The sequence below is a fragment of the Dendrobates tinctorius genome, unplaced genomic scaffold (genome assembly GCF_039654945.1).
Source record: "Dendrobates tinctorius isolate UK_male_01 unplaced genomic scaffold, ASM3965494v1 ptg000159l, whole genome shotgun sequence".
Taxonomy (NCBI): Eukaryota; Metazoa; Chordata; class Amphibia; order Anura; family Dendrobatidae; genus Dendrobates; species Dendrobates tinctorius.
The window spans coordinates 3,728,520-3,752,536 of record NW_027361826.1 but is presented as its reverse complement, the minus strand read 5'-3'; the positions used below and the strand labels follow the sequence as shown (position 1 = coordinate 3,752,536).

General features: G+C 50.5%; 1 protein-coding gene across 3 annotated transcripts in view; it reads right to left on the bottom strand.

Moving 5' to 3' along the window:
* SUN2 (Sad1 and UNC84 domain containing 2) overlaps positions 1–24,017 on the bottom strand; it is a 116,325-nt gene that overhangs the window by 68,273 nt on the left and 24,035 nt on the right. For all 3 annotated transcript variants that reach the window (XM_073549457.1, XM_073549458.1, XM_073549456.1), the window contains exon 5: positions 3,751–3,891. In XM_073549457.1, coding sequence (XP_073405558.1) covers positions 3,751–3,891 — 141 coding nt within the window. The remainder of the gene's footprint in view (positions 1–3,750; positions 3,892–24,017) is intronic.

Genomic DNA, 24,017 nt, shown 5'->3' with positions numbered 1-24,017 from the left:
CACAGATCTGCACTGACCCATAGTATAACACTGGTCAGAGAGCTATCTGATAAAACATCAGCTAGCACGCAGCCGTGTTAGGCTATGTGCACACGTAGTTTTGAGAGCTGCGGATTTGTAAAAATCCGCAGGTCAAAAGTCCTGCGGTTTCACACCTCACAATGGATAAGGTGTGAAACCGCAGCGGATTCCGCACAAAGAATTGACATGTTGCGGATTGTAATCCGCAGCAAATCTGCGTGGAAAAATCTGCAGCATGTGCACTGCGTTATTCGTTTGACCATTGAAAACAATGGTACTGTACAACGCAGCAGAAACTGCTGCGGACCCGCAGGGCCAGAAACGCTGCGGATCCGCAGCAGAATCCGCAGCGTGTGCACATAGCCTTATACGCCAGTGTGAGCAAACCCTTAAACTTGAGAACACTTTTTTAAATAGAGGGATCAACTTTGCATTTGGGAAATTAAATGTTGCATTTATTACACAAAAGATATGCAGGCTACACAATATAATGTAATGAATACCAGGAGAAAACACGGAGCATGCAATATAAAAATTATATTCAATTTTATTCAAGTAAAGTACTACAAAAAACATGTATATATAGTAATGTGCGATTATGGACAAAAACAGATAGTATCCACATACAGTACCCCAAGCCTCCAAATAGATGGAAAAAATTCCCAGGCCATGTCCCAGGGAAGTGCAAAAATTCCCACAATGTAACACAAAAATTGTAGCCCCCAAGCACAGTGGCCTATATATATGTCAGACTAGACATTGTTAAGGGGCATCATTATAATGAAGCAAACCGCAATGGACAAGCGGCGGAAAAAGGGGAAGCAGAACCCAAGGGGCACTTACCAGGAATGGAGGAGAGGGGAAAGGCTGTACCACCCCCGACGCGCGTTTCGCGGCGTCTCAAGCCGCTTTCTCAAGAGGGAGAAAGCGGCTTGAGACGCCGCGAAACGCGCGTCGGGGGTGGTACAGCCTTTCCCCTCTCCTCCATTCCTGGTAAGTGCCCCTTGGGTTCTGCTTCCCCTTTTTTCGCCGCTTGTCCATTGCGGTTTGCTTCATTATAATGATGCCCCTTAACAATGTCTAGTCTGACATATATATAGGCCACTGTGCTTGGGGGCTACAATTTTTGTGTTACATTGTGGGAATTTTTGCACTTCCCTGGGACATGGCCTTTGAATTTTTTCCATCTATTTGGAGGCTTGGGGTACTGTATGTGGATACTATCTGTTTTTGTCCATAATCGCACATTACTATATATACATGTTTTTTGTAGTACTTTACTTGAATAAAATTGAATATAATTTTTATATTGCATGCTCCGTGTTTTCTCCTGGTATTCATTCCATTGTTTGAGTTTATGCATCTTTTTGGCGTTGGAGGCTAGTTTTTTCTTCCCTCCATACGCCACATAATGATTAAAGGGTTTCTGATTTCACAATATAATGTAAGATTAATGAAATTTAAAAAAAAGAAAATTATTTTTAAATGTTATGATTCTTATGTATTCGATTTCTGAGCTGTACACACTGGATGCGTTTTGCATTGGGTGTATACAACTGAAGCAGCTCTGTGCAAATTCATCAAATGTCCCCATAGGGCTCCATTCACCTGGCAATGGCCAGCAGCGTACCTTTGCCCTCTGGCAGGCTGATGTGGATTGCCATAACTTTTTTGCTATCGCATAATAAAAGTGCAATGCAGTGGCCCAGTACAAGAAAAGTATACAGTAGTAAAAGGGTTAAAGGATGGCGTATGCTCCTTCCTATTGAGGGGCATACCCTGGACACAGAAACAAAGGCTTAGTACACAGAAATAATATATAATGAATCTACAGCTGTACACACTGCAGACATATCTGCACCAGGAATCTCATTCACTTTGTTGGAACTAAGAAATACTTTATTTTTAAGTTAAAACTGCGAGAGAAAAAAAGCAGCAAATAATTAGTGTGTGCACACACTCTTAGGGGTGTCAAAAATGTTCAAGCAGTAATGTGGCTCTACACAGGTGCAATTCACGAGCAAAGAAGCCAATGGGTCAATATGCAGCAACTGAGTGATAGATACCAACCCTTCCCCTTTGGGATCAGTACCTGATGGAGCAGCAGATTGAGGTCAGACAGCAGTTTGGTGTCCATGAAAAAGCTGGCAATCTAGAGCTCGCTTTACATTATTATGTGGACACAATCTTATCTGATCTACAATATCTACTGCAGCTGAGTAAAGCCCCCGTTACACATAGCGATATCGCTAGCAATATCGCTGTAAAGTCACCGATTTTGTGACGCAGCAGCGATATTGCTAGCGATATCGCTACATATAATACTTACCTCCGACCGGCTCCCCCGCTGCTCATCGCTGGTCGCGCGAGAACGTTCTGGATCATTTCTCGTCGTCGGCTTCCTGTGGCGCCGAGAAGCGACGCGTGGATGCGGATGGGAGGACATCAGGATCGCCTCGTCTGACAGGTAAGTAGCGACCCCCGCCCCCTGCTATGTCGCTGGTGAGATCTGCCTGTGTGGCAGCTCACTAGCGACCACATAGCGATGCACCAGTGATCCATATCGTTGTTGGGATCGCTGGTGCATCGCTAAGAGTAACGGTACCCTAATCTACATTACATACTACCAGTTCCCTACAATGATTTTATGAACAAGACAAGAATAATGATTTGTAACAATGGGTTTTACGTCAATTGGAATTAGTCGATATTCTGTTCGTAATTTATTAAAGGGATCCTGACAGCTGATTCATACAGGCCGAACCACGGGCAGCATTTATCAGACAATGGCTGTACGGTCTCAGACAGGTTTGTGGGGTTTCAGACATAAGTACAGTTAGGTCCATATATTTGGACAGAGGGTGGCACATGTTAAGGAGCTGAAACTCCTAAACCCTTCATTCAATTGTAATGTGGACACCCTCAAATGAAAGCTGAAAGTCTGAACTTCAACTGCATCTGAACTGTTTTGTTTAAAATTCATTGTGGTAATGTCTAGAACCAAAATTATAAAATTGTCTCTGCCCAAATATATATGGACCTAACTGTATATTTTAAAGGCTGCCATGAATTGAGGCAATCAGGTGACTAATCGGACAGGTGGATCCCCAGCGGCTTCTCGATGACCGTTCCCCTGGAGTGATGGGTCTCTTCCTGTGTGTGTATAGGGAAAGAACTGTCAGACAATGGCAGCGGGCGGGGAGAAGAGGCCAGGGACCAGCCTTTCCATTGGCCTCCCATGTGGCGCGGTCCCCGGCGGTTAGTAAAGTGTGTTTTTTTCTGAAACACCACAGCGTTTCAGAGTTAAAGATATATGGCTGAACTCAAACAGCTAGTGTAGGACACATGCTACCTGTGGTTCGGGCAGGCTTCATCAACAAGACCCGGTCAGCTCTTCTAATGCTTCTGTTTGAGTAAATACTTGCATTCCCCATAGAACAGTAATTTTGGAGCATCTTCCTTTAGAATGTGGCTTTGTGTCCTTTCCTTTGGATATGTAAAATTCATATGACAACTGGGTGCTACCAGTTTTCCTAAACGACCTGACATGAACAAGTTTAGACAGGGATAAAACAGCAACAATACAATCCAGAGATCCTCCAGAAATGTTATTTCATGGGGAATACACGTATTTACTAAAGAAATCACGTCACTGGAAAGGTTAGCTACTCTATATTTACAACTCAGGGTGGGAATAAATTGGGGGGGGTAAAAAGAAGTCATCCTCACTGGTGTAGTCCTCCTCTGAGGAATATCCAGAAGATGAGGTAGATTTGTCATACGTCGTCTGCATTTCAGAGAAGCCATTCTTGTTGTTGATATTATACGAAGTATCGGTTCCCAGTCTTTTACGTACCAAATCGTTTTCTCCTGTAAGACAAATTCATCATTAATGTTATGGTACTGGTTAAAGGCGTTGTCCAGGTTTGGGATGAATATCTACAGTCACTATGCTCACCGCATGCCAACAATATTCTCAGGTGCCAGCAGTGAGCGCAGGCGGTCAAGTGACCGCAAACAAGCCATTTGCATGCACTCAGTCACTTGCTGACTAGACGTGTGTAGCCTCGCTCATTTCACTCGCATTTCATCTAGTCGAAATGTGACCGGAAGTATACAAATCACATACTTGCAGTCACTTGGTCACCTGCTCTTTCTGCTGGCATTAGAGAATCCTAAGAATGTGCATGTTGTAGGGATTCAGAAGTCTGCAGTCACAGAGTCTAGATTTGGGATGAAAATCTGCAGTCAACCTCTTTAAGCAAAAACATCAGGCAGGGAAGAAGCTGACCCCAATGGTACAGCATCGGTTTCACCTAAAAATCTGGCTTACAAAGCAAGGAGTGTTTATTCAATCAGAGCAGTCTTTAAAGGGGTATTCTCAAGTATGTTATCTCCTGAGCAACTCAGAGCTCTGCAGTCTCTCCACTTCCTGGTTGCTGGGGGGGCGCTCCTCCTTGAGTGACCGTTCTGATCAAGAGCATCTTACTACCTCACCTTAATGGTCTGCCAGCATTTGTTCTGAATCTACAGGGTGGGCCATGTATATGGATACACCTAAATAAAATGGGAATGGTTGGTGATATCAACTTCCTGTTTGTGGCACATTAGTATATGGGAGGGGGGAAACTTTTCAAGATGGGTGGTGACCATGGTGGCCATTTTGAAGTCGGCCATTTTGGATCCAACTTTATTTTTTTCAATGGGAAGAGGGTCATGTGACACATCAAACTTATTGAGAATTTCACAAGAAAAACAATGGTGTGCTTGGTTTTAACATAGCTTTATTCTTTCATGAGTTATTTGCAAGTTTCTCTTTGTTTACAGCCATTGACATGTCACAGAGGTTTACATGTGAGGAGCAGATAGAAATTGTGTCAATGTCTGGTAAACGCAGTACCCTGGGTCATTGCGGCAGATTTCAATGCAAGACACCCTGCGCAAGAAAACTGTCACCATTCCCATTTTATTTAGGTGTATCCATATAAAGGTCCCACGCATCACTGAGCATAATGTTCTGTGTAAACTGAGGGTCCTGTTCCAATGTTTGTTTTGCCCATTCTGCAAATTCAGCACGCCGATCTGGGTCACCAACCATTCCCATTTTATTTAGGTGTATCCATATAAATGGCCCACCCTGTACACTTATCGCTATATGAAAGACAGAGATAACAGTGCATTTGAACAAGCAAGTGGCTCAAGAAGGTGAGAACTGCGATTATGAGAAGTAATCTGGAAATTACCAATGCTGGGTGTTGTGATTATGCAGGACTGATAAGAGCACTGAGCTGAGAGGCAGGAGAACAGCTAACTGCTGTCCAGAAATCAATGGCCTGGATCAAGCTGACTGGTTGTTAGGAGTTAACTCCTCCTCTGGAATATAACTGCTACGCTCACTGGGCCAGGCAACTGAGGTACTCTTTCATGGTCAAGCGCCTTGGAAACAAGCTGTACACTATGCAAGATAAAATATCTCAAACAGCAGCAAAATGACAGCAGACAGAAAAAGAAAATCAGTATCAAAATTGTTTATATTCATGCTGTCTAACTAAAGCAATTTAATAACATAAAAATACCCCTTTAATGAAGCCAAGCAGTACAGAAAAGGCTCTGTGCAGGAAGTATGTAGATAGAATAGTCTAAAAAGAAGACTTTGAAGCAAATGGAAATATAGATATATAAAGTACATTTTTTACTGCAAAGTACTAATCACTTTATATTGAAATGCACATACTCTAATAAAGGGCTGCATTATACAGTTTTATATAATGAAGTTACACAATATATCTTGCGACGTATCTTAAAGACAGATTTTATCCATTGCAAATAAAAAACAAACAGAGGTAGCAGTCGGCAACTTAATGCCTATAATAGACTGATTTTTTTTGGCTATGTATTGTGCTTTCACCCTAGAATACTAACTATACTTATTACAAATCAGAGAGTGCTTGCAAAAAAAAAAACAAACAAACACACTTTCTTATGTATATATAAAAGCAGAACTCTTTATTCGATTACAAAAATATAGATAAAACACTCATAAAAGAGTAGAATTAGAGGAGTCAAACCATGACAGAAAAAGTGATATATGAGGGTACTCACAACTTGTAGCATATGTGTACAGTATTTCATTAGAAATAATTATTAATGGCCACATTTAGTATATGTGCCCACGGTGCGTGTTAAAATGCACACCAAAAACCGGACTCCTTCCCAGAAATCGCGCGTTTTTTTCCGTGCGATTTCACCGCGATTATGATCGCGATTTTGCCGCGATTTTCGTGTGCGATATTCAAGCACTTTCCAAGCGATTTGAAGCATCGCTTGGAAAGTGATTGACAGGTTGGTCACACTCGTCAAACATAGTGTTTGACAAGTGTGACCAGGTTTTTACTATTGAGGCCGCCTATGCAGCATCAATAGTAAAAGATAGAATGTTAAAAATGCTAATAAAAAAAATCGGGGTATATTTACCTTCCGGCGTCCCGCGCTGCCATCCCGGGCCACAGCGTTCCCAGTAATGCCTTGCGAGACCTGTGATGACGTAGTCTCGCGTTGCTATAGCGATCTCGCGAGACCGCTAGAGTCACGCGAGACTACGTCATCACTGGACCGTGCCGCAAGGCATTACTGGGAACGCTTAGGCCGGGAATGCAGCGCGGGACGCCGGAAGGTAAATATACCCCGATTTTTTATTCTTTTTTTTACAGGGGTATGGTACCCAGGGCCTGGAGGACAGTCTCCTCTCCTCCACACCGTGGGTACCAACCGCATATAAGACGCTTAACTTCCCGCATGGTGGGCATAGCCACATGCGGGAAGTAAGCGATTCTCATGCATTCCTATGGGTGCGGAATTGCGGCAATTCTTTGCGATTCCGCACAAAAGAATGAGCATGCTGCGATTTTTTCCGCGATGCGATTCCGCCGCGGAAAAAAGCGCAGCATTAGCACAGCATGTGCGGAATGCCATAGGAATGCATGGGGGGCGTTCTGTACACGATTTTTAAACGTTTTTGCGCCGAAAATCGAGGCAAAAACGCTTAAAAATCGCTACGTGGGCACACAGCCTTAAGGTCCCATGGTATATGTGTAAGCAGGGCTGCGGAGTCGGAGCTCATTTTGGTGGAGTCGGAGTCCCGGAAATTGAAGAGTCGGAGGTTTGGCAGCTCTGTGTGTTAGCTGTTAAATTCTCTAAGGCCACAATCACACATTCAGTACTTTGGTCAGTATTTTATCTCAGTATTTGTAAGCCAAAACTAGGAAAGGAACAAATCAGAGGAAAAGTATAATAGAAATACGTCACCACTTTTGTATCTATCATCTACTCCTGGTTTTGGCCTACAAATAATACTGAGTTAAATACTGAACGTGTGAACGTGGCCTAATAACAAGGACTAATGAATGAATGAGCTCATGCCTCCGGCTGAATAAATATGTAAATAGTATGAATATCATCAATATAGAGAGGAGTACAATTAGTACATCAGTGTAACTCAATTGTAGCACACCAAATTGATCAAGTTGGTTGATTGATATTGTCTTCTAGTTAACTGAAACATGCAATCACCACACTTGCCATATCAGAATAAAATAATGTGATGAAATGAGAAAGTAACCTTCCATGGGATGGAGACCCTCCCACCCTGAAGTGTGTTTCGCCTTACCTTTGTCAATGACTCATTGACAAAACGGAGGCAAAATGAGAAGTTGGTTACTGAGGATCAAGGAAAGGCAGAATTAAATGGATTCTTCAGCTCTGTGTACCAAAGAAGAGAGTGGCTGATGTACCCAATCCCAGTGCTTTTCTATAATAATAAATGCGCTAAGCAGCTTCTGTCTGGTTGTAACTTGGTGACGTCACATCCAGACAGAAGCTGCCTCTGGCGGTAGCACTGTGCCTCTTCTGCCCCCCGCACACTCCCCGACACCATATACAGTGGGGAAAAAAAGTATTTAGTCAGTCAGCAATAGTGCAAGTTCCACCACTTAAAAAGATGAGAGGCGTCTGTAATTTACATCATAGGTAGACCTCAACTATGGGAGACAAACTGAGAAAAAAAAATCCAGAAAATCACATTGTCTGTTTTTTTTTCATTTTATTTGCATATTATGGTGGAAAATAAGTATTTGGTCAGAAACAAGCAATCAAGATTTCTGGCTCTCACAGACCTGTAACTTCTTCTTTAAGAGTCTCCTCTTTCCTCCACTCATTACCTGTAGTAATGGCACCTGTTTAAACTTGTTATCAGTATAAAAAGACACCTGTGCACACCCTCAAACAGTCTGACTCCAAACTCCACTATGGTGAAGACCAAAGAGCTGTCAAAGGACACCAGAAACAAAATTGTAGCCCTGCACCAGGCTGGGAAGACTGAATCTGCAATAGCCAACCAGCTTGGAGTGAAGAAATCAACTGTGGGAGCAATAATTAGAAAATGGAAGACATACAAGACCACTGATAATCTCCCTCGATCTGGTGCTCCACGCAAAATCCCACCCCGTGGGGTCAGAATGATCACAAGAACGGTGAGCAAAAATCCCAGAACCACGCAGAGGGACCTAGTGAATGAACTGCAGAGAGCTGGGACCAATGTAACAAGGCCTACCATAAGTAACACACTACGCCACCATGGACTCAGATCCTGCAGTGCCAGACGTGTCCCACTGCTTAAGCCTGTACATGTCCGGGCCCGTCTGAAGTTTGCTAGAGAGCATTTGGATGATCCAGAGGAGTTTTGGGAGAATGTCCTATGGTCTGATGAAACCAAACTGGAACTGTTTGGTAGAAACACAACTTGTCGTGTTTGGAGGAAAAAGAATACTGAGTTGCATCCATCAAACACCATACCTACTGTAAAGCATGGTGGTGGAAACATCATGCTTTGGGGCTGTTTCTCTGCAAAGGGGCCAGGACGACTGATCCGGGTACATGAAAGAATGAATGGGGCCATGTATCGTGAGATTTTGAGTGCAAACCTCCTTCCATCAGCAAGGGCATTGAAGATGAAACGTGGCTGGGTCTTTCAACATGACAATGATCCAAAGCACACCGCCAGGGCAACGAAGGAGTGGCTTTGTAAGAAGCATTTCAAGTTTCCTGGAGTGGCCTAGCCAGTCTCCAGATTTCAACCCTATAGAAAACCTTTGGAGGGAGTTGAAAGTCCGTGTTGCCAAGCGAAAAGCCAAAAACATCACTGCTCTAGAGGAGATCTGCATGGAGGAATGGGCCAACATACCAACAACAGTGTGTGGCAACCTTGTGAAGACTTACAGAAAACGTTTGACCTCTGTCATTGCCAACAAAGGATATATCACAAAGTATTGAGATGAAATTTTGTTTCTGACCAAATACTTACAATGCCTACAAGTAGTATTCAACCCCCTGCAGATTTAGCAGGTTTGATAAGATGTAAATAAGTTAGAGCCTTCAAACTTCACACAAGAGCAGGATTTATTAACAGATGCATAAATCTTACAAACCAAAAAGTTATGTTGCTCAGCTAAATTTTAATAAATTTTAAACATAAAAGTGTGGGTCAATTATTATTCAACCCCTAGGTTTAATATTTTGTGGAATAACCCTTGTTTGCAATTACAGCTAATAATCGTCTTTTATAAGACCTGATCAGGCCGGCACAGGTCTCTGGAGTTATCTTAGCCCACTCCTCCATGCAGAGCTTCTCCAAGTTATCTAGGTTCTTTGGGTGTCTCATGTGGACTTTAATCTTGAGCTCCTTCCACAAGTTTTCAATTGGGTTAAGGTCAGGAGACTGACTAGGCCACTGCAACATCTTGATTTTTTCCCTCTTGAACCAGCCCTTGGTTTTCTTGGCTGTGTGCTTTGGGTCGTTGTCTTGTTGGAAGATGAAATGACGACCCATCTTAAGATCCTTAATGGAGGAGCGGAGGTTCTTGGCCAAAATCTCCAGGTAGGCCGTGCTATCCATCTTCCCATGGATGCGGCCAGATTGCCAGGCCCCTTGGCTGAGAAACAGCCCCACAGCATGATGCTGCCACCACCATGCTTGACTGTAGGGATGGTATTCTTGGGGTCGTATGCAGTGCCATCCAGTCTCCAAATGTCACGTGTGTGGTTGGCACCAAAGATCTCGATCTTGGTCTCATCAGACCAGAGAACCTTGAACCAGTCTGTCTCAGAGTCCTCCAAGTGATCATGAGCAAACTGTAGACGAGCCTTGACATGACGCTTTGAAAGTAAAGGTACATTACGGGCTCGTCTGGAACGGAGACCATTGCGGTGGAGTACGTTACTTATGGTATTGACTGAAACCAATGTCCCCACTGCCATGAGATCTTCCAGGAGCTACTTCCTTGTTGTCCTTGGGTTAGCCTTGACTCTTCGGACAAGCCTGGCCTCGGCACGGGAGGAAACTTTCAAAGGCTGTCCAGGCCGTGGAAGGCTAACAGTAGTTCCATAAGCCTTCCACTTCCGGATGATGCTCCCAACAGACAGGTAGGCCCAACTCCTTAGAAAGGGTTTTGTACCCCTTGCCAGCCTTGTGACCCTCCACGATCTTGTCTCTGATGGCCTTGGAATGCTCCTTTGTCTTTTCCATGTTGACCATGTATGAGTGCTGTTCACAAGTTTGGGGAGGGTCTTAAATAGTCAGAAAAGGCTGGAAAAAGAGATAATTAATCCAAACATGTGAAGCTCATTGTTCTTTGTGCCTGAAATACTTCTTAATACTTTAGGGGAACCAAACAGAATTCTGGTGGTTTGAGGGGTTGAATAATAAATGACCCTCTGAATAAAATTAAACAAAGAAATAACATTCTTTTTTGCTGCAGTGCATTTCACACTTCCAGGCTGATCTACAGTCCAAATGTCACAATGCCAAGTTAATTCCGAATGTGTAAACCTGCTAAATCTGCAGGGGGTTGAATACTACTTGTAGGCACTGTATTTTCCACCATAACATGCAAATAAAATGAAAAAAAAACAGACAATGTGATTTTCTGGATTTTTTTTTCTCAGTTTGTCTCCCATAGTTGAGGTCTCCCTATGATGTAAATTACAGACGCCTCTCATCTTTTTAAGTGGTGGAACTTGCACTATTGCTGACTGACTAAATACTTTTTTTCCCCACTGTACCTTCCTAACACACACCTTTCTCACCATGCCAGCCGTCACCACACACCTCTTGCCATGTTAACCCTCAACACACACTCCTCCTCAACACACACTCCTCACATCCCCCCCTCTTTCACTCCACATACGACCCTTTCTCTCACTCCGTCTCTCATACGCCGTCTTCGCCGCTGCTCCACGATCGCCATCGGCACGATCCCAGACGTCATCTTCCGCCGGCGCCATCCTGGATCTTGATGTTGTCCACACCACCGACGCCATCTTGGATCGGCGAAATCCTGCGATACTCAAGATGGCGTTGGCGAAATCTCGCGAGATTTCACCTACGCCATCTTGAGGATCGTGGGATTTCGCCGATCCAATATGGCGTCGCCGCAAGAACATGTCGCCGGCATAGATGATGTCGGGATCCAAGATGGCGTCGGCAAAATCACCATCTTGGATCCCGCGGAATTTCGTCATTTACCTCACGCTGACTTGCTGTGCGGACGTGTTGCCTTGCGTTTGAAATTTTTTTTTCCCGTCATTGGAAAGCACTGTCTCCAATGCTTTTCAATGGGAAATGGCAAAACGTGCGCTGAGGCGATTGAAATGGCAGTTAAGCTCATTGATATGCGCAGGCAGACCCAGTTACTATGCCAACACCTACGAACGTCACCTGACGCCCCCAGGACAGAGCATCTGCCACATAATATCAGCTCTTAAAGCGAAACCCACAGCACAAATGCAAATCTAGCTTCATCACATGACACATGCCCCTGAGAGATAATATCCGCCAAAGTTGATTTAGAAGAAGCCCAGTGAGCCAAACTAGCTCTTAAAGGGCCGACGCGCCAAAGTGATTGTTAAAGGGCCGGTGCACCGAAATGAGTCTTAAAGGGCCGACACGCCAAATCGACAGCTGAGTGACTCCAGGCTTCAAATCAGAGGCTGATCGACCTCGGCCTCCAAAATCGGAGCCTGAGCGACCCCGGCCTCCAAATCGGAGGCACATCAACCCCGGCCTCCAAATCGGAACCTCATCGACCCCGGCCTCTAAATCAGAGGCTCTTTGACCTCGGCCTTCAAATCGGAGGCTCTTTGACCTCGGCCTCCAAATCGGAAGCTCAACGACACCGGCCTCCAAATCGGAGGCTGAGCGACCCCAGTCTCCAAATCTTACCCAGAGTGGCCCCACCCACCAAATTGGACCCAGAGAGGCCCTGCCCACCAAACCGGACCCTGAGAGGCCCCACCCACCAAATCGGACCCTGTGAGGCCCGCCCACCAAATCGGACCGAGAGGCCCCGCCCACCAAATTGGACCCAGAGTGGTCCCGCCCACCAAATTGGACCCAGAGGGGCTCCGCCCACAAAATCAGACCCTAAGGGGCCCCACCCACAAAATCAGACCCTGAGGGGCCCCTGCCACAAAATCAGACCCTGAGGGGCCCCTGCCACAAAATCGGACCCTGAGGGGCACCGGCCACAAAATCGGACCCTGAGGGGCCCCAACCACAAAATCAGACCGAGGGGCACCGGCCACAAAATCGGACCCTGAGGGGCCACACCCACAAAATCGGACCCTGAGGGGCCCCACGCACAAAATCGGACCCTGAGGGGCCACACCCACCAAATCGGACCCAGAGGGGACCCGCCCGCCAAATCGGACCGAGGGGCACCACCCACAAAATCGGAGCCTGAGGGATCCCCGCCAACAATTCAAGCCCTGAGGAGCCCAGGCCAAGGAATCAGATCCTGAGGGGCCCCACCCACCAAATCAGACCCTGAGGCCAAAGTGGCCCCTGAGAGGCACTCACAGTTAAAACGGATCCTGAGTTGAACATCTTGCAGGGGCAGCAGGCAAGTCTCTCTTAAAGGGGCAGCCCGGCCACCATTTCAAACCACTATCTGTACTTCCTTCAGGAAATACACATCTAGTTCTTCTTATTATTCAGTTGATTTCCGCAATTAATGCGGCCCGAACCGCTACACGCACAGACTCCATTGAGGTGTCGTTTCAAAGCCAGCGTCCACGAGAGGTGTGCTAAGTATTTTTCGTGTCGATCGGATTTGTAGTTTTTGCGCAATTTGCGTTTGAAATTTTTTTTCCCGTCATTGGAATGCATTGTCTCAATGCATTTGAATGGGGAAATTTTGATATAGACAAAACATGCCCTGAGGCGACTGAAATGGCAGTTAAGCTCATTGATATATGCGCAGGCACACCCAGTTACTATGCCAACGCCTACGAACGTCACATGACGCCCCAAGGACAGAGCTTCTGCCACATAATTTCAGCTCTTAAAGCGAAACCCACAGCACAAATGCAAATCTAGCTTCATCACATGACGCATATCCCTGAGAGAGAATGTGCGCCAAAGTGGATTTAGAAGCCAAGTGAGCCAAACTGGCTCTTAAAGGGCCAACGTGCGAAAGTGATTCTTAAAGGGCCGTGCACCGAAATGAGTCTTAAAGGGCCGGCGCGCCAAATCGAAAGCTGAGTGACCCCAGGCTCCAAATCGGAGGCTGAGCCACCCCGGCCTCCAAATCGGAGGCTGAGCCACCCTGGCCTCCAAATCTGACCCAGCGTTGCACAGCTCACCAAATCAGACCCTGAGGAGCACCGCTTACCAAGTCGGACCCAGAGTGGCCCCGCCCACCAAGTCGGACCCTGAGGGGCCCCGCCCACCAAGTCGGACCCAGAGGGGCCCCGCCCACCAAGTCGGACCCAGAGGGGCCCCGCCCACCAAGTCGGACCCAGAGGGGCCCCGCCCACCAAGTCTGACCCAGAGGGGCCCCGCCCACCAAGTCTGACCCAGAGGGGCCCCGCCCACCAAGTCTGACCCAGAGGGGCCCCGCCCACCAAGTCTGACCCAGAGGGGCCCCGCCCACCAAGTCTGACCCAGAGGGGCCCCGCCCACCAAGTCTGACCCAGAGGGGCCCCGCCCACCAAGTCAGACCCAGAGGGGCCCCGCCCACCAAATCAGACCGAGTGGCTCCGCCCACCAAGTCGGACCCTGAGGGGCCCCACCCACAAAATCGGACTCTGAGGGGCCCCGGCCACAAAATCGGACCCTGAGGGGCCCCGGCCACAAAAGCACCCACAAAGTCGGACTCTGAAGGGCCCCACCCACAAAATCGGACCCTGAGGGGCTCCTGCCACAAAATCGGACCCTGAGGGGCCACGCCCACCAAATCGAACCCTGAGGGGACCCGCCCACCAAATTGGACCCAGAGGGGCTCCGCCCACCAATTCAGACCCTGAGGGGCCCCGCCCACCAAATCGGACCGAGAGGCCCAACCCACCAATTCGGACCCTGAGGGGCCCCGCCCACCAATTCGGACCCTGAGGGGCCCCGCCCACCAAATCGGACCCTGAGGGGCCCCGCCAAAAAAATCGGTACCAGAGGGGCATCGCCCACCAAATCTGACCTAGAGTGGCCCCGCCCACCAAATCGGACCATGAGGGGCCCCACTCACCAAATCAGACTCTGAGGGGCCCCGGCCACCAATTCAAGCCCCGAAGAGCCCAGGCCACCAAATTGGATCCTGAGGGGCCCCACAGGCCAAAGTGGCCCCTGAAGGGCCCCGCTCACCAAATCAGACCCTGAGGGGCCCCGCCCACCAAATCGGACCCTGAGGGGCCCCGCCCACCAAATCGAACCCTGAGGGGCTCCGCCCACCAAATCGGACCCTGAGGGGCTCCGCCCACCAAATCGGACCCTGAGGGGCTCCGCCCACCAAATCGGACCCTGAGGGGCTCCGCCCACCAAATCGGACCCAGAGTGGCGCCACCCACCAAATCGGACACTGAGGGGCCCCACCCACCAAATCGGACCCTGAGGGGCCCCACCCACCAAATCGGATCCTGAGGGGCCCCACCCACCAAATCGGACCCTGAGGGGCCCCACCCACCAAATCGGACCCTGAGGGGCCCCACCCACCAAATCGGACCCTGAGGCCAAAGTGGCCCCTGAGAGGCACCCACAGTTAAAACGGATCCTGAGTTGAAAGTCTTGCAGGGGCAGCAGGCAAGTCTCTCTTAAAGGGGCAGCCCGGGCACCATTTCAAACCACTATCTGTACTTCCTTCAGGAAATACACATCTAGTTATAGTGGTTTGAAAAAACCACTATATTGTAATCCGAACGCTGCTAACTTATTATAGTGGTTTGAAAAAACCACTATATTGTAATCCGAACGCTGCTAACTTATTCTTCTTCTTCTTCTTCTTATTATTAAGTTGATTTCCGCAATTAATGCGTCCCGAACCGCTACACGCACAGACTCCGTTGAGGTGTCGTTTCGAAGCCAGCGTCCATGAGAGGTGTGCTAAGTATTTTTCGTGTCGATCGGATTTGTAGTTTTTGCGCAATTTGCGTTTGAAAATTTTTTTTCCCGTCATTGGAATGCACTGTCTCCAATGCTTTTCAATAGGAAATGGCAAAACGTGCCCTGAGGCGATTGAAATGACAGTTGAGCTCATTGATATGCGCAGGCAGACCCAGTTACTATGCCAACGCCTACGAACTTCACTTGAACCCCAGCACAGAGCCTCTGCCACATAATATCAGCTCTTAAAGCGAAACTCACAGCACAAATGCAAATCTAGCTTCATCACATGACACATGCCCCTGAGAGAGAATGTCCGCCAAATTTGATTTAGAAGAAGCCCAGTGAGCCAAACTAGCTCTTAAAGGGCCAACGCGCCAAAGTGATTGTTAAAGGGCCAGCGCACCCAAATGAGTCTTAAAGGGCCGACACACCAAATCGGAGGCTGAGCCACCCCGGCCTCCAAATCGGAGGCTGAGCCACCCCGGCCTCCAAATCGGAGGCTGAGCCACCCCGGCCTCCAAATCGGAGGCTGAGCCACCCCGGCCTCCAAATCGGAGGCTGAGCCACCCCGGCCTCCAAATCGGAGGCTGAGCCACCCCGGCCTCCAAATCGGAGGCTGAGCCACCCCGGCCTCCAAATCGGAGGCTGAGCCACCCCGGCCTCCAAATCGGAGGCTGAGCCACCCCGGCCTCCAAATCGGAGGCTGAGCCACCCCGGCCTCCAAATCGGAGGCTGAGCCACCCCGGCCTCCAAATCGGAGGCTGAGCCACCCCGGCCTCCAAATCGGAGGCTGAGCCACCCCGGCCTCCAAATCGGAGGCTGAGCCACCCCGGCCTCTAAATCGGAGGCTGATCCACCCCGGCCTCCAAATCGGAGGCTGAGCCACCCCGGCCTCCAAATCGGAGGCTCATCGACCCCGGCCTCCAAATCAGAAGCTCATCGACCCCTGCCTCCAAATCTGAGGCTCTTTGACCTCGGCCTCCAAATCGGAAGCTCAACGACCCCGGCCTCCAAATTGGAGGCTGAGCGACCCCAGCCTCCAAATCTTAACCAGAGTGGCCCCACCCACCAAATCAGACCCAGAGAGGCCCTGCCCACCAAATAGGACCCTGAGGGGCCCCGCCCACCAAATCGGACCCTGTGGGGCCCCGCCCACCAAATCGGACCCAGAGTGGTCCCGCCCACCAAATTGGACCCAGAGTGGTCCCGCCCACCAAATTGGACCCAGAGTGGTCCCGCCCACCAAATTGGACCCAGTGGGGCTCCGCCCACGAAATCGGACCCTGAGGGGCCGCGGCCACAAAATCAGGCCCTGAGGGGCCGCGGCCACAAAATCGGACCCTGAGGGGCCCCAACCACAAAATCGGACCCTGAGGGGACCCAACCACAAAATCGGACCCTGAGGGGCCCCTGACACTAAATCGGACCCTGAGGGGCCCCGGCCACAAAATCGGACCCTGAGGGGCCCAACCCACCAAATTGGACCCTGAGGGGCCCTGCCCACCAAATTGGACCCTGTGGGGCCCCGCCCACCAAATCGGACCCTGAGGGGCCCCAGCCACAAAATCGGACCCTGAGGGGCCCCACCCACAAAATTGGACCCTGAGGAGTTCCGGCCACAAAAATCGGATCCTGAGTGGCCCCGGCCACAAAATCGGACCCTGAGGGGCCCCAGCTACAAAATCGGACCTTGAGGGGCCCCACCCACCAAATCAGACCCTGAGGGGCCCCGGCCACCAAATCGGACCCTGAGTGGCCCCGGCCACAAAATCGGACCCCGAGTGGCCCCGGCCACAAAATCGGACCCTGAGGGGCCCCACCCACAAAATCGGACCCTGAGGGGCCCCACCCACAAAATCGGACCCTGAGGGGCCCCACCCACAAAATCAGACCCTGAGGCCAAAGTGGCCCCTGAGAGGCACCCACAGTTAAATCGTATCCTGACTTGAAAGTCTTGCAGGGGCAGCAGGCAAGTCTCTCTTAAAGGGGCAGCCCGGGCACCATTTCAAACCACTATCTGTACTTCCTTCAGGAAATACACATCTAGTATTATTATTACTATTCAGTTGATTTCCGCAATTAATGCGGCCCGAACCGCTACACGCACAGACTCCGTTGAGGCCTCGTTTCGAAGCCAGCGTCCACGAGTGGTGTGCTAAGTATTTTTCATGTAGATCGGATTTGGAGTTTTTGCGCAATTTGCGTTTGAAAAAACATTTTCCTCAATGCATTTCAATGGGAAAATGTTGTCATAGGGAAAACATGGGACAGTTGTGAGGTGGCAGTTAAGCTCATTGATATGCGCAGGCTCACCCAGTTAGTATGCCAACGCCTATGAACTTCACATGACCTCTCTAGGATAGCGTTTCTGGCAGATAATTTCAGCTCTTAAAGCGAAACTAACAGCATAAATGCAAATCTAGCTTCATTACATGACGTATGCCACTGAGAGAATGTGCGCCAAAGTGGATTTAGAAGCCCAGTGAGCCAAACTGGCTCTTATAGGGCCGACGCGCCAAAGTGATTCTTAAAGGGCCGGCTCACCGAAATGAGTCTTAAAGGGGCGGCGCGCCAAATCGAAAGCTGAGTGACCTCAGGCTCCAAATCGGAGGCTGAGCCACCCCGACCTCCAAATCGGACCGAGCGTGGCCCCGCTAAAAAATCAGACCCCGAGTGGCCCCGCCCACCAAAACAGACCCAGAGTGGCACAGCCCACCAAATCGGGCCCCGCCCACCAAATCGGACCCAGAGTGGCCCCGCCCACCAAATCGGACCCTGAGGAGCATCGCCCACCAAATCGGACCCAGAGTGACCCCGCCCACTAAATCGGACCCTGAGGGGCCCCGCTCACCAAATCAGACCCTGAGGGGCCCCGCTTACCAAATCGGACCCTTACGGGCCACACCCACCAAATCGGACCCAGAGTGGCCCCGCCCACCAAATCGGACCCCAAGGGGCCCCACCCACCAAATCAGCCCCTGAGGGGCCCCGGCCACCAAATCGGACCCTGAGGGGCCCCACCTACCAAATCGGACCCTGAGGGGCCCCGGCCACAAAATTGGACCCTGAGGGGTCCCACCCACAATATCGGGCCCTGAGGGGCCCCACCCACAAAATTGGACCATGAGGCCAAAGATGCCCCTGAGAGGCACCCACAGTTAAAACGGATCCTGAGTTGAAAGTCTGGCAGGGGCAGCAGGCAAGTCTCTCTTAAAGGGGCAGCCCGGGCACCATTTCAAACCACTATCTGTACTTCCTTCAGGAAATACACATCTAGTATTAATGTTGTAATCCGACCGCTGCTAACTCATTCTTATTATTCAGTTGATTTCCGCAATTAATGCGGCCCGAACCGCTACACGCACAGACTCCGTTGAGGTGTCGTTTCGAAGCCAGCATCCACGAGAGGTGTGCTAAGTAATTTTCGTGTCGATTGGATTTGTAGTTTTTGCGCAATTTGCATTAGAAATTTTTTTTCCCCGTCATTTGAATGTATTGTCTCAATGCTTTTCCATGGGGAAATTTTGCCTTAGAGAAAATATGCCCTGAGGCGATTCAAATGGCAGTTTAGCTCATTGATATGCGCAGGCAGACCCAGTTACTATGCCAACGCCAAAGAACTTCACATGACGCCCTCAGGACACAGTTTCTGGCGATAATATCAGCTCTTAAAGCGAAACCCACAGCACAAATGCAAATCTAGCTTCATCACATGACGCGTGCCCCTGAGAGAGAATGTACGCCAAAGTGAATTTAGAAGCCCAGTGCGCCAAACTAGCTCTTAAACAGCCGACGCGCTTAAGTGAATCTTAAAGGGCCGGCGCACCAAAATGAGCCTTAAAGGGCCGGCGCGCCAAATCGAATGCTGAGTGACCCCAGGCTCCAAATCGGAGGCTGAGCTACCCAGGCCAACAAATCGGCCCCGGAGTGGCCCCGCCCACCAAATCGGACCCAGAGAGGCCCCGCCCACCAAATTGGACCTGAGGGGCCCCGCTCACCAAATCAGACCCAGAGAGGCCCCGCCTACCAAATTGTACCCTGAAGGGCCCCGCCCATCAAATTGGACCCAGAGTGGCCCCACCCACCAAATCAGACCCTGAGGGGTCCCACCCACCAAATCTGACCCAAAGGGGCCCCGCCCACCTAATCAGACCCAGAGTGGCCCCGCCCACCAAATCAGGCCATGAGGGGCGCCGCCCACCAAATCAGACCCTCATGGGCCCCGCCTGCCAAATCATACCCTGAAGAGCCCCGCCCACCAAATCGGACCCTGAGAGGCCCCATCTACCAAATCGGAACCAGAGGAGCCCCGCCCACGAAATTGGACATGTGGGGCCCCACTCACCAAATCGGACCCTGTGGTGCCCCGCCCACCAAATTGGACCCAGAGTGGCCCCTCCCACCAAATCAGACCCTGTGAGGCCCTGCCCATCAAATCGGACCCTGTGGTGCCCCACCCACCAAATCAAACTCTTAAGGGCCCCGCCCACCAAATCGGACCCAGAGGGGTTCCACCCGCCAAATCAGACCCTGAGGGGCCGTGCCCACCAAACCGGACCCTGAGAAGCCTCGCCCACCAAATCGGCCCACCAATTAAAGCCCTGAGGAGCCCAGTCCACTGAATCAGATCCTGAGGGGCCCCACCCACCAAATCAGACCCTGAGGGGCCCCACAGGCCAAAGTGGCCCCTGAGAGGCATCCACAGGTAAAACGGATACTGAGTTGAAAGTCGTGCAGGGGCAGCAGGCAAGTCTCTCTTAAAGTGGCAGCCCGGGCACCATTTCAAACCACTATCTGTACTTCCTTCAGGAAATACACATCTAGTTCTTCTTATTATTCAGTTGATTTCCGCAATTAATACAGCCCGAACCGCTACACGCACAGACTCCATTGAGGTGTCGTTTTGAAGCCAGCGTCCATGAGAGGTGTGCTAAGTATTTTTCGTGTCGATCGGATTTGTAGTTTTTGCGCAACTTGCGTTTGAAATTTTTTTTTCCCGTCATTGGAATGCACTGTCTCCAATGCTTTTCAATGGGAAATGGCAAAACGTGCCCTGAGGCGATTGAAATGGCAGTTAAGCTCATTGATATGCGCAGGCACACCCAGTTACTATGCCAACGCCTACGAACATCACATGACGCCCCAAGGACAGAGCTTCTGCCACATAATATCAGCTCTTAAAGCGAAACCCACAGCACTAATGCAAATCTAGCTTCGTCACATGACACATGCCCCTGAGAGAGAATGTCCGCCAAAGTTGATTTAGAAGAAGCCCAGTGAGCCAAACTAGCTCTTAAAGGGCCGACACGCCAAATCAAAAGCTGAGTGACCCCGGCCTCCAAATCGGAGGCCGAGTCGCCCCGGCCTCCAAATCGGAGGCCGAGCCGCCCCGGCCTCCAAATCGGAGGCCGAGCCGCCCCGGCCTCCAAATCGGAGGCCGAGCCGCCCCGGCCTCCAAATCGGAGGCCGAGCCGCCCCGGCCTCCAAATCGGAGGCCGAGCCGCCCCGGCCTCCAAATCGGAGGCTGAGCCACCAGGGCCTCCAAATCGGAGGCTGAGCGACCCCAGCCTCCAAAACTTACCCAGAGTGGCCCCACCCACCAAATCGGACCCAGAGAGGCCCTGCCCACCAAACCGGACCCTGTGGGGCCTCGCCCACCAAATCGGACCCTGTGGGGCCCCGCCCACTAAATCGGACCCAGAGTGGCCCGGCCCACCAAATTGGACCCTGAGAGGCCCCGCCCACCAAATTGGACCCAGAGTGGTCCCGCCCACCAAATTGGACCCAGAGGGGCTCCGCCCTCAAAATCAGACCCTAAGGGGCCCCACCCACAAAATCGGACCCTGAGGAGCCCCGGCCACAAAATTGGACTCTGAGGGGCCCAATCCACAAAATCGGACCCTGAGGGGCCACACCCACAAAATCGGACCCTGAGGGGCCACACCCACAAAATCGGAGCCTGAGGGATCCCCGCCAACAATTCAAGCCCTGAGGAGCCCAGGCCAAGGAATCAGATCCTGTGGGGCCCCACCCACCAAATCAGACCCTGAGGCCAAAGTGGCCCCTGAGAGGCACTCACAGTTAAAACGGATCCTGAGTTGAAAGTCTTGCCGGGGAAGCAGGCAAGTCTCTGTTAAAGGGGCAGCCCGGGCACCATTTCAAACCACTATCTGTACTTCCTTCAGGAAATACACATCTAGTATTATTATAGTGGTTTGAAAAAACCACTATATTGTAATCCGAACGCTGCTAACTTATTCTTCTTCTTCTTCTTTTCCAGTTGATTTCCGCAATTAATGTGGCCTGAACCGCTACACGCACAGACTCCGTTCAGGTGTCGTTTCGAAGCCAGCGTCCATGAGAGGTGTGCTAAGTATTTTTCGTGTCGATCGGATGTGTAGTTTTTGCGCAATTTGCGTTAGAAATTTTTTTTTCCCGTCATTGGAATGAATTGTCTCAATGCATTTGAATGGGGAAATTTTGCCATAGACAAAACATGCCCTGAGGCGATTGAAATGGCAGTTGAGCTCATTGATATGCACAGGCAGAACCAGTTACTATGCCAACGCCTACGAACGTCACATGACGCCCCAAGGACAGAGCTTCTGCCACATAATATCAGCTCTTAAAGCGAAAACCACAGCACAAATGCAAATCTAGCTTCATCACATGACGCATGCCCCTGAGAGAGAATGTGCGCCAAAGTGTATTTAGAAGCCCAGTGAGCCAAACTGGCTCATAAAGGGCCGAAGCGCCAAAGTGATTCTTAAAGGGCCGGCGCACCGAAATGAGTCTTAAAGGGCCGACGCGACAAATCGAAAGCTGAGTGACCCCAGGCTCCAAATCGGAGGCTGAGCCACCCCGGCCTCCAAATCGGAGGCTGAGCCACCCTGGCCTCCAAATCGGACCCAGAGTGGCCCCGCCCACCAAAAACGGACCCAGAGTGGCACAGCCCACCAAATCGGACACTGAGGGGCCCCGCCCACCAAATCAGACTGAGTGGCCCCACCCACCAAATCGGACCCAGAGGGGCCCTGCCCACCAAATTGGACCCGGAGGAGCTCCGTCCACCAAATCGGACCCAGAGTGACCCCGCCCACCAAATCGGACCATGAAAGGGCCCCTCCCACCAAATCGGACCCTGAGGGGCCCCGCTCACCAAATCGGACCCTGAGGGGCCCCGCTCACCAAATCGGACCCTGAGGGGCCCCGCCCACCAAATCGGACCCTGAGGGGCCCCGGCCACCAAATTGGACCCCGAGGGGCCCCACCCACCAAATCGGACCCTGAGGGGCCCCGGCCAGAAAATCGGACCCAGAGGGGCCCCACCCACAAAATCGGACCCTGAGGGGCCCCACCCACATAATCGGACCCTGAGAGGCCCCACCCACAAAATCGGACCCTGAGGCCAAAGTGACCCCTGAGAGGCACCCACAGTTAAAACGGATCCTGAGCTGAAAGTCTTGCAGGGGCAGCATGCAAGTCTTTCTTAAAGGGGCCGCCCGGGCACCATTTCAAACCACTATCTGTACTTCCTTCAGGAAATACACATCTAGTATTATTATTACTATTCAGTTGATTTCCGCAATTAATGCGGCCCGAACCGCTACACGCACAGACTCCGTTGAGGTGTCATTTCGAAGCCAGCGTCCATGAGAGGTGTGCTAAGTATTTTTCGTGTCGATCGGATTTGTAGTTTTTGCGCAATTTGCGTTTGAAAAAACATTTTCCTGTCATTGGAATGCACTGTCTCAATGCATTTTAATGGGAAAATGTTGCTATAGGGAAAACATGGGGCAATCGTGAGATGGCAGTTAAGCTCATTGATATGCGCAGGCCAGGGCCGGCGTCAGCACCCGGGCCCTGGCGAGATGGGAGAGCCCACTCACACTGTCTGGGATACCCCCCGGCCGCCGCCACTCCCCTCATGTACTGACCCCATCCTGCGCCCTCCGCAAGGGACCCACGCAGTGATGCTGCCCCTTACAGCCAGCAATGATCATCGCTTCCTTCGGCTGTAATCTTGTGTGTGGTGCCGGCACAGGACCTGTGATGAGGTCACAGGAGGGGAGGAGTCAGGGGTCACATGATCAGGGTGGCTGCAGGACTCTGCTGTGCTGGTCGCTTTTCATTATGGTGCTGGTCTGAATGGCTGAGGTAATGTTTATGTGTGGGACAGTGGGGTCAGAAGGAGGGGTTTTACAAGGTGGATGTAGCAGAGCCGTGTGTGTACTTGTGTGGGGTCAGGAGGGGTTTACAAGGTGGATGTAGCAGAGCCGTGTGTGTACTTGTCTGGGGTCAGGAGGGGTTTTACAAGGTGGATGTAGCAGAGCCGTGTGTGTACTTGTGTGGGGTCAAAAGGAGGGGTTTTACAAGGTGGATGTAGCAGAGCCGTGTGTGTACTTCTGTGGGGTCAAAAGGAGGGGTTTTACAAGGTGGATGTAGCAGAGCCGTGTGTGTACTTGTGTGGGGTCAGGAGGTGTTTCACAAGGTGGATGTAGCAGAACCGTGTGTGTACTTTGTGTGGGGTTAGGAGGGGTTTACAAGGTGGATGTAGCAGAGCCGTGCG